Source organism: Olea europaea, unplaced genomic scaffold (genome assembly GCF_002742605.1).
Source record: "Olea europaea var. sylvestris unplaced genomic scaffold, O_europaea_v1 scaffold632, whole genome shotgun sequence".
In the NCBI taxonomy this organism is placed as follows: Eukaryota; Viridiplantae; Streptophyta; class Magnoliopsida; order Lamiales; family Oleaceae; genus Olea; species Olea europaea.
Genome location: NW_019264682.1, coordinates 4,918 through 16,327, shown reverse-complemented (window position 1 = coordinate 16,327; position 11,410 = coordinate 4,918). Strand labels below are relative to the sequence as shown.

The window sequence follows — 11,410 nt, the reverse complement described above, 5'->3', positions numbered from 1 at the left end:
TTAATTATCCAGTTCAAACAAAATTTTTCACAAACATTATGACCTCATTTAGGAGTCTGTCATCACGTCAAGATTTTTAGCATTATTGGAATTGTACGACGAATTTCGTGTATTAAAATATAGAAATTGTTACAAATTATATTTTGAAAAAATACAAACGATGTTAATCTTCTTGTAGTTGCAAAATTGCAAAAATCCTCTAATTAATAATCTAAATGTTTGAAGACGAGCGACCACGTGATTTAAATCCTGGTTTTTGAGAATCTATTGAGACTTGATTTGTTCGGCACTTGAATTTGATTTAATTTGAAGAAAACTTTGTTTTTCTTGAACTTACTTGATTCGAAGAAGATTTTAATGTTCTTGGTGTTTGCCGAACTTAGACTTGAGAGAATTTCTTCTTTTGCTCCGACTTTGAAATTTCTTCTGCACTTCGTAATTGTCTTTTGTACTTTCACCTCTCTGCCTCCATCTTATGGACCATTGGTCCGCCCCCAGGGCATATCTCCCAGTGGCAAAGGGGAGGGCGGATAGGGTTCAGCGCGGCAGTGTGCAGAGTTCGATTCCCCGCAAGGTGGAATTGATTTTGTTGCAAGCGGGAGTTACCATATGGGTTAACAGCCTTGGCCTATCCATGTGCTCTCCACCCTGGCTCCTGGGAGACACATCCTGCGATTTTCCTCCTCCACGATGACTCAGGGCAGGGTCGATGGGGACCCTTAGGGTTGGGGTTCAACCTTTTTTTTTTTTTTTTATGGACCATTGGTCCTATTTATAGGGAAATTTTCTTTACCAATTTTGGTAAACACTCAATTATCTTTAATTAAAAATGAATAATTGAGTAATTATGATTTATTTTATTTAATTTTTATTTATTTATGTCTTCAGGAATATTTATGCAAGTATGGTTTTATCTTCTCTGGGTTTTTATCTCTTTTCTTTTGGATTAGGATGGATAGAGGGGTTGGACTGAATGCATCCTTCTTCTTTTTTCTTTTTTTTCTTTTTTTTTTTTTGACATAACAACCCATGGCCAAAAAAGTTAAAAGTCCTCGAAAAAAAAAATGTAATTCAAGTTGTCACCCTGAATCTAAATCACATAATCTCTTCTTGTTTAAGGCACGAATTATTCAAATTGTAAAAAAATTAGAAAAAAAAAAATTGTCTCTCTCATTGTCTTAATTCTCTCTCAAGTATTGTCATGGATGATAGCCTTGTGAATCCGAAGGTCATGGAGAGGTTATTGAAGATTTCTAGTTGTAAAAGTTTGATGATTTTGTTAATAATTGAGGGTTTTGAATTGGCTCGAATTGATTGAAATTTTTTTGTTATTTTGAATAACTTCTTTTTTTTTTTTTTAATAATTTCATTCTGTAATTTTTACCTCATTCGTGATTTTTTACGTTCTTTTTTGTTTTTAAGTAGTTTCTTGTTTGAAATTGCCCCTTTTTTCTTGCTTTTTTTACATGCAGTCTTAACTTCGCTCGAGTAAATGCGTTAAAAAATAAAGTTCAAAGAAAAGAATATAAATAGGACAAAACAAAACTAAAGAAAATAATTGATCATATGAGCATGATCGATATTTATAATTTTCGTGATACTTGTTGTTTTGTGGTTCTTAATTTTTTTTTTATTTTTTTGACCTTTTTCGTTCATCTTTCCTAACTATTATAGTTTATTTTTGTCTGCCTTTGGTTAAGAATATCAATTTGGTTTACATTGAGTTTGATAATGGCATCTTGATGCTTCTATTTGCTTGCAAAAAAAGAAATGGATTTCATAATGACATTTTTCTTATGATTTCGTAGTCTTCAACTATTGCTTACACGTTTTGGGAACATTCTGTTGTCTTTCCATTTTTGCCTTTTCAAGTTAACGTGATGTGTTAAATATGAATATTAAAGAATAAATTCACTGTGCTTGCTTATTGAAATTGTCTTAAAAATTAAGGTTTTATTGTTTGTACATTCGAAGATGACAACTCAAATTACATTCACCTCAGCACATAATAAAATAATTGCACTATTGAGGGAGCTGTAATTCAAGCTGTCAACCCATGATGTACATGTAACAAAACTCCTTTTTTATTAAAGTAGTTGTACATTTCTAGTGTACATTAAGCTTGACATTATGTAATGTGTAGAAAATGTGCCAATGATTTGAAACGTATAGTTAAAATCAATGATCATGATTACAGCCATGTCAATCACAATGTACATGTAACCGATAATTTTTTTTTTCTTCCCTTCTGAAAGATGTAAAGATTGCATTGTGTTAATTTTATCCTTTTAATATTTGGATTGAAGAAGAAAATAAAAGGAATGAGTTCATTAAGTCCCCGTTTGACCCCCATTACTTGAAAATGAAAATGGGAGGAATAGTATTTTTTAGAAAAATGAGTTGTTGAAAAAGAAGGAAAAATTTTTCAATTTACGTGTAATATTATTTTATAAAAGATTTTGTGGTTGAAAATAGAAGAGAGAAAAATGTAATGTAATTGAATTTAATGGGGATCAAACGGGGGCTAATATTTGTTCCATCCAATCATATAAAATAATAGTAAATAAAATTTTGTTTCATAAGAGAATTTTATGATAATCTCTTATTCTCCAATTTACTTCCTAGATCCCTACAGAGGAACAACATTGTTGAGCTTAAAAGTTGTATGCATTGTTGTTGTTCTTATAAGTCCATTATTGTGCAGTTCTAGTTTAAAGTAATAGTTTCATATTTAACTGAGCATTATTTCATTACCATGGGGACTTTACATAGAAAGAGTTATGACTGAAAAGACCATTAAGGCCCGGTTTGATATGCAAAGTTTTCCATGGAAAATGGAAATCTTTTGCCCTTTTTCCACCTTTTTATTGTTTGATTGTACAAAATTTTCATGAAATTCACTTTCCATCTTTTCCCTACACATGTACATTTTCCATGAATTGGAGAATTGGTTCTCCAACTCCCTTTTTTTTTTTTCAGCAACGAGAATAAATTTTATCTACAATTGTAAAAAATTATATCCTTTTAATTGACAATTTTCATGAAAAATTAAGATAAACGAATACCAAAAGATCCAAAATTTCAACATTTTTTCAAGTGAAAAATTGTACCAATGAAACACATTAATTGACAATTCCTAGGAATACAAGTTCTAGACAATTTAATTCCTTGAAATTCGTTTTCTTTCTATCCAAATTTCATTCTTGTAATCAAACGGATCCTAAGATATTTGTTCATTAAGTTGACACCCTTGTTGACAGATGGATGACATGACAAGTTTGCTACTTGTACATAAAAATGATATATAAGCGATTATCGAAAATAATGTAGAGGGAAAATATTGGAAGAAAAAGTTGATTGTGTTTGGTAAATAATAGAATAACATGTGAACATCTGTAACCATTTATGTAAAACTTGATGTACATATATTAAGATCTTGAATTATATGTGTGAGATGTGGAAGATGGGAAATTGTGCTAAGTGTAAATTCGATAAGTTGGGATATAAATTAGGATGTACATGTAGTAAGATTGTTGAAAGGATATGGGGAGTTAACAAAATAAAATGATATTTGAACGCTTCAATTATTGATTTAGGTCAACCAAACCATATTTTCCCTCCTATTTACGTTACGCATGCCTGAGTCAACCACCAAAACCTACCTAATATACCAACTTGATTAAATTAATGTAATACACTTGTGTCACGTTACATATTAAATGTAGTATAAATAAATAAAGAAAAAACTCAAAATCCATTCAATTATAATTTAATACTGCATTTTGTTTCATACTCCAAACTTGTGTTAGGAATTAGGATATATAAATACACAATTTAAAAAATTTCTAGTCATAAACAAAGTGATTAGCTGTGTACACCTGTAATTATTAATGTCTGTGACCGTAACAATAATTTTGTTTATTGTTACTTATCACAAAAACTGTGGTCTTCAATAATTGAAAATATTAATGCCTCAATTATTATAATTCTTTAAATGATAATTATTTTGATGCCAACTAGAAATACAAGTTGCATGCAAATTTATTTGAGTCCAGAAGACATTATTTTCTCCTGCAATAGTAAAATAATTATCGCCTGTTACATCTTAATATTAAATAATTATTTATCCACGAAAGAAGATAAAACGATTGAACTTAGCTCTAATATATTAATCGAATATTTTACTATGTTAGAGATGATGCAACATTAATAATGTGTTAGTGAATAACATTTTACATTTCCTGGCAAATCAGGATTGGACTTCTCGACGCATTTTAACAACTGTAGTCGGCATAATTCAACATCTCACACGGTTTGTGCCAACTCAGTGCAACAAGACAAACCTTAGTTGGAGGATTCTGATGTCTTGCAAATACTTTATGCAAGTTCAATGTAGCGAAACAGGCATTGAACCCTTTCCCTAAGCCCAGAACCAAAACTATTTGCTGAGCTCCAAGGTGACCACTCAAGATTTATTAAAAAAAATAATGTTATTCATGATCAGCGACTATCATTAGTCATCCCAAATGAAAGTGTTATTTGAAACATTAATGGATGGCTAGCAACAAGTTAATACCTCAAATAACAAGTTATCACATAAAATGATTACGGGTAATCGTTGATTATGAATATCATTATTCTTCTTGAAAATGTGCAGATAAAGACTCAGCAGAGTTGACAAAATAATTATAATCTATAAGCAAGAGCTTTACGAACTACTATAACATGTACAGCTCATGAAGTGTGAAACTAGAATGTGGGGGAGGCTAGAAATATATTACTATGGCAATAATGAAGTCTATGGTTTATCACCTTCATGACCTTCAGAGAATCTAGGTGCAAGCTCTTTCGTATAAACTCGATGTTTTCTCTCTCGCCCATATATTACCCAGAAGAGTAGCGAGAGCATAACTGCAGTTGCAACCATCACTAGCCCGACATAAATCCAACTACTGTATCGTCTCAAGCCCGGACAATATGTCCCGTATATGTCTGTGAACGTTTGTCTCACAAAAGTGCAGTCCTGTAGATCAACGAGGAAAGGACCATATCGATACAATCCATAGCTTATGTTTACTCCAGCAGCCATCTGACTGTAGAATGTAGGAGTCAGACGACCAGTAGTGACACAAGTGCCATTTGGCGAAACGTCACAGACATAGTTCTTCCATACCTGCACGGCATAAAATGAGTTAGCACTTTCTTGTTATGGAATAGAATTATAGTGGTTAGCACTTGATGTGAAAGCTATGCCGATTTGCCGTTGCAAATTTTTTCACTATACAATGTTTCACACACCTTTTTCTTGTCTAAGTATAAATACCGATACAGGTGTGTAGGTAGAAAACACCCAGTGGAACGAGGCAACTTTCTCTGAGAAATTTGGCAAAATAGCCCCATAACTTTAGAAGAAGGGGTAAAAAAAAAAAAAAAAAAAACTTCAGAAGAAGGGGTGCCTTCTCACAAAGGGGACGCAGTGATTAGGCCCGGACGACTATAGACCTATTGCTGAAAAAGAAATTGCACGTGTCGAATGGATCGGAGAAGGCAGGGACACCATAAAAAAAATAAAAATAATAACACTATTCAAATCCTTTATATGCCCCTATTTGCTTTCCATTATTTTCCCATTAAAATGAAAAATATGACCGTTATCCATCACATCAAGTCACCATATTTGACTTTATATCTCTTGTGTGGGACCCGTAACGATTATATTTTTCATTCTCATTTTTACATTAATGTGTACCAAACGGGGCCTCTATGATAGAATAGAACTATAGTGACCTAATACACTTGTGGACTGCCTAATATATAGGTCGATCCGCAGTCGAGGGGGGAAAGTGAGCAGTGCAAATTGGCTTTCTGCAGTCTAATGGCCTTTTCCACTCTTGGCAACTATGTACCCGTGTATTCAAAATATATTCAAAATTCTATAAACTCCATTGATATGCCCATTTCAACTAGTAAAAAGAACGGAGTGGTTTTTTAATTCTAGATCTTAAATAGCTTTTCTATACGACAAGTTCACAAGGAATAGTTAAATACCTGAGTTGCATTTTCCAAATCGACTTCACCGGGATTACATGCTCGATCAGTCAAGTCGGGATTAAATGGATTGCAAAGAGAAGGTAGAAGTGGGCCGGACTGATTGAAGTAGAGAGTCGGAACATTCGGGGGGAAATTGATATTAGAGACATTATTGACAACGAAGTTCATTATATTAGCAAGTTGAGAAGTGACTTCCTTGCTTTTTGTTAATGTTTCTTGTGCCGTGGCATTGTCCACGCACGGCAGTATATCGTCAAGAGCTGTATGAGCCATTGGATTTTGGACCCATTGATCCATTGCTACACAAGCGTCTGCAGTCACGCTGATTTGAAAATCAAGCAGTTAGATTCAAGAAAGGATATATAAATCAATTCTAAACCAATGGAAAAAGAAGGAACTAAGCAGCAACTTATAAGAGGTAACAACAGCAAATTATTTTGATTCAATAGGTAACTAAATCAACAGCAATCATAATCATGCGCGCCAGAAAACATTTAGCCCATGTTTGGCTACTGTTGATAATTTGTTTATAATTAATCAAACCACTTTTTATCCATATAGTGTAGGATCCACAAGTACCACCTATTTATCCATAGGGATGTCAAACGCCCGGCTCGATCCCACGAGCCGAGCCTGCTCCTCGTCGAGGCTCGTCCAAAAATATGAAAAAAATTTTAAAAAAAAGGTGCAAAAAATGGAAAAAAAAATGAAATTTTTTTTTTTTAAAAAAAACATGAGCTCGCGAGTAGCTTGTGGGCTCGGCTCGGCCCAGCCCACAAGCAATGAGCCGAGCTCGACTCGTCACGAGCCCGAGCCAAGCTCGTGAGTTAAAGGGCCGAGCCGGCTCGACTCGACCCATTGCCATCACTACCTATCCATCACTCATCTTTATCTTTGCATAAATTAACCGTCATAAACAACTCCCAAAAGTGCTTTTTAGTATTTTACATCTGACGGCATCTTCTACAAATTAAACACAACTTTTTCTCAAATGCTTTATTCTGGAACCCTGAAAAAGGCTTTTAATCTGTGGTCGTAGAGATTCTGTTTGTATAAGTGACATAGAATGGGAGAAAGAAAGGAGAGATGAAAATTAAAGATTTTGAAGAGAAATTGCAGGGCAAATAATTTGAATCACTCAATATTCATATCAGTTGTCTACCTTATTCAGAAATCCCAATCCCATTTGTACTTAAAAACTTCAAATTTCAATCGAAATGGCAAGTTATAAAATTAAAAGTGGAAATTCTCACGTCAGACTAATTTGTATCCTGCATGGGCTTGGTTTTTACATTTTACTAGTAAGCAGCTGGAACAAAAAGAAAGTATTCAAAAAAAACATGGTTTAAGCTCATCTTCACAAAGAGTTCAACTTAACTAATCTGAGGAAAGCTAACATTATTCATTGCTTTCTCAACAACATTTTTCCTCGTATGATACGAATAGTCAAAGCTATAGAGTAATTAACCTAGCAAAAGGAAAAAGGTAAGAAAAAACAGTAAGAGCAATAGATGTGCATTCTTGAAAGACAACATACTTGTGAAGGAGAAGAAAAATGCCACACAATATAAAAGTTCCTGTGACAAGAATCCATCCCAAGATCACCAAGCTGCAACAAGAAGAGGAAATGAAGAAAATGTACAGGGATTTCAATACATGTAAATAACTGTCTCACTTACACGTATACAAGAAATTGCATGCCAAAAATTGAAAACACTGAAAGAGTAATTCAAAAGACAAGGTCAGCCACAAGAAGATTGTAAACAAACTCTAATTAGATTTAAATGGGAAAATAAATAAATAAATTGAGTAGCCTTGCCAAATCCAAGAAACGTCAACATAAGCATAATGGCAGATAGTATGATTAGAGCCAATCTCCTGCAAAAGCCACAAACATTAAAGTTAACAAACAAATTATCAATTTGGAATTCCATAACATAACAAAGATATAATGTACACAGTATGTGCAATCGACTTACACAGATTCTATTATATTTTTTATGTCCTTCGAATTATCTTCCGTTCTAGTGGCAAGGGTACTTGCAGAAGAGTTTATCTTGGTCTGGATTCGATCGATATCAGATTGAACGTTAGAAGGGAGAAACACTTGATCCACTCCGACCTTCTTAGCCGCAGAAAGTAATTCAGATACATTCCTAAGTTTATCAGATGCGGTATTTGCCTGGTGTACAACATATTCCAAAGTGTTTATTGTGCTGCTATGATATTTCCCCTGGCCAGTGTACAAAACAACACATCCGATGCTGAAAATGGACGGCAATAACTAATTAGTTTGACAACATGCAACGAGAGTCGCACCAATGTATATGTATGTGTATGTGTGCGTGTGAATAATTGCACGATTAGTCCCCAACCTATTGCCTGGTAGCAAGTTAGTCTCTAACGTTTCATTATTTTTGTACAATCAATGCACAATGATGGAAATAGCTCAAATTTTCATTAAACTATCACATGGCCCTCATGGACACATGCTTCGCTTCAAATATATGGGCATGGAGCCATGTCGTGAAGCATAACCTAATTTCATGAACTTACACATGCGAGTGTTACTTGGCGATTTAACATTGATTTGGACTTTTTCCGTTGTGGAGGACTGGTTGTTCAACTATAATGGAAGGTTGGGGACCAACTTACTATTGAGGTAATACATTGAGGACCAATAATGCAATTTTCCCTATATACATATATAGGTGTCTGTTTTGCGTGGAGAGAGAAGTACATTGCAGCAATGGTGAAGAGTATGAGTAGTATTAGAGAGAGCGCATAAGCAATTCGAGAATAGCCATAAGGTTCCTTTCGACAGCAACAGTGGTGGAGACAGATGATCAATAAACATAACGCGAAGAGCAAAAACCAGGCTGCCGCAATAACAAAAAATGGAGCAGCAGTAAAAGCCACAGACTGCAAAAGAAATATATATATATAAACCGAACGAAAAGGAAGTTGGATATTAAAAGTACTGGTGAATGACAGTAGAAGTAAAATATTAGACATTAAATCCGATTATAGAAAAAGTTAGTAAACACGAACAAAGGAATCAATTCATACAGCAAACACCAACTCAACAGAGAGATAAAAATAAATTCATCAAAATTTCGAAAATTGCTCAAATATATCTCTATATTTTCAGCCAACAGTATCATGAATATGCCTTACTCAATATTTCATTCCAAAATATTAAGACTTCCAGCTGAATTTCACCCCTAATTTGAAGCAAACTGAAATAATGTAATGTGAGTACCTTATAAAAAATATTTTAATTGCTAATTTAGATTTCATTTACATATTCTAAGTTAAAAATTACAATGACAGAAAAGTGTTGCATTTATAAAGTATAAAAGCTAAAGTTGCATAATATTTTATCAAAAATCTGTTTTTGTTTATATGATGACTCTATACCTTGTAAAGACTAAAGTTGAGAAAAAAATCAATTATATGATTAAGTCGTGACCAAATACAGGTAAGATAACGATCTTTGAAGACTTTAACATGATTCCTGGCCAAGATTTGCCCAAACATCCTGAAATAATGGTATGTATGCACATACATACAATATTTCTCTGGTTTTCAGAGCATCAGCAATCGGAATAAGCATAAACTGAATTAGTCCTAAAATATTCCCAGAAATTCTTTCTCTCTCCCGGAATTTACTAAAAAAATCAAAATTAACTACAGATTATATATTTTACAAATAAAAGATGAAATCTTTGAAGAACTTACAGCCCAGTAATGGCGTTCACTAATATTCCAGCCTCCTCTATATTTCTTGAAATTATTTAGAGGATCTTTTCTGTACGTCCTGTTTGCAGCCAACGCAAGAGTTGAATTCACTGGAGGCTCATCGGATTCAGCAAGAAATCTTTCAGTTCTCCCCCAAGAAAACACCATCCCGCTATTTCTCTCCCCATATTTCCCTAAAAAATTCCAAGAAAATCATTATCAAAAATTTTTAAAACCATTACACACACACACACACACATATATGGTTTATATATATATCAAAGTGTAGTACCTGAAGTAGCGGGAAAACAAGCCTGTTCTCCAACACCAAGTGAAAATGAAAAGGGAATACAAGAGAAAAGTAGAAATGCAGTTACAAGGCAAAATAGCAGTGATTTGAAGCACAACATTGTTTGAACACTACAAGGCTCTGTTTCTTGAAGAAAGGTAAACTCTTGCACAAAATTTCTGCAGATTCTTGAAACTATGTTATGGCCTTCAAATAATATTTATGTCAGAATTCCTGCACACAGACGCGGAAAGAAAGCGGATTTAGGCAGTTGAATAGAAAGAGGGAGAGAATAAATGCAGGTAGCAAATGGATGTGTGTCGGGGACGCTTTATTTTTAGGAAGTTACGCGATAACTACACGGCTCTCACTGAACTTGTAACCATAACCAAGTGATGAAGGAAAATTCTTGTGTTTTTTCAATGTTAATAGGAAAAATTGCAGTATTGGTCATCGACCTATAAGAAAAACTTGACTTCTTAAAATTGGACCAATAAGGACTATTGTATAATTGGATGGTTATCTTCAATGTTTAGCTTCAATGAGAATTGATAGTGCAACTATGCCCGTGTATGATCTCCATTTTGAAGGAATGAATGAATTTTGAATGGTAGATTGACGAATAATGTGTAATTAAAAATTTAAAAAAATTGGATTCGCGTGTAATATTATCATATTGAAAAATGTACAGATGAAAATGAGTTTTGAAAAAAATGAATTTTTAGAAGAATGGGCTCAAACAAGGGCTATCATGAAAAGTTGAGGGTCAATTTGCTACAGAAATATTGGGTTGGGGACTGACTGTTAATACCACTTTTTCATATATGGCCCCTATTTAGGTTAAATTTTTTCAAAATTAATCTTCAACAATACATTCTCCCATAAAATAATATTACGAGTACATTAAAAAAAATATTTTTTAATCACACATTTTTTCCTAAAATCTCATTTTAATGGAGTCCAAACAGGAGTTTAATAATAAATTGTGGTTGACAATTTATTTCACTAAAACTATTCAAAGAACAATTAATTGAGTTTGACTTGCGCCATATCGAAGTAATTAGTGTGATATGAGTTGGATGATTAAGAACTATTGATGTTAATCAAATTGATTTTTATTCATCATTTCATCTTTAGCGTGCATTTTTGTCCCTTAAAGTTTTCATTCATTTTTAAGTTCTTGAAGTAAAAGCATTCTCGTGTGAACATTATATTTTTTATGGATTAGTTTATGCTTGACATTCATTTCTTAAAATTCATTTTTTTGCCGCACATTTCATAAAATTTATAACATTTCAACCACGTGTGGCATCAAATCTTATCAAAATC

The 11,410-nt window shown here is 33.4% G+C and overlaps 1 protein-coding gene across 1 annotated transcript; it reads right to left on the bottom strand.

The window, feature by feature from the left end:
- Positions 1-4,643: 4,643 nt before the first annotated feature.
- On the bottom strand, positions 4,644-10,473 carry LOC111389910. The gene is made up of 9 exons (XM_023014897.1): positions 10,085-10,473; positions 9,793-9,986; positions 8,792-8,973; positions 8,031-8,315; positions 7,871-7,929; positions 7,731-7,767; positions 7,589-7,660; positions 6,049-6,373; positions 4,644-5,173 (listed from the first exon to the last, which is right to left on the bottom strand). The coding sequence occupies exons 1-9, from the start codon at positions 10,200-10,202 to the stop codon at positions 4,799-4,801; spliced, it is 1,647 nt and encodes a 548-aa protein (XP_022870665.1). The 5' UTR covers positions 10,203-10,473; the 3' UTR covers positions 4,644-4,798.
- Between the last annotated feature and the right edge of the window lie 937 nt (positions 10,474-11,410).

Excerpts from the sequence above, each read along its gene's own strand:
- LOC111389910 (XM_023014897.1), bottom strand. The coding sequence starts at position 10,202 with ATGTTGTGCTTCAAATCACTGCTATTTTGCCTTGTAACTGCATTTCTA. Across the intron at positions 9,987-10,084 it reads TTGTTTTCCCGCTACTTCAG|GGAAATATGGGGAGAGAAAT; the intron begins GTACTACACTTT and ends GGAATTTTTTAG. Across the intron at positions 8,974-9,792 it reads GTGAACGCCATTACTGGGCT|TCTGTGGCTTTTACTGCTGC; the intron begins GTAAGTTCTTCA and ends TTTCTTTTGCAG.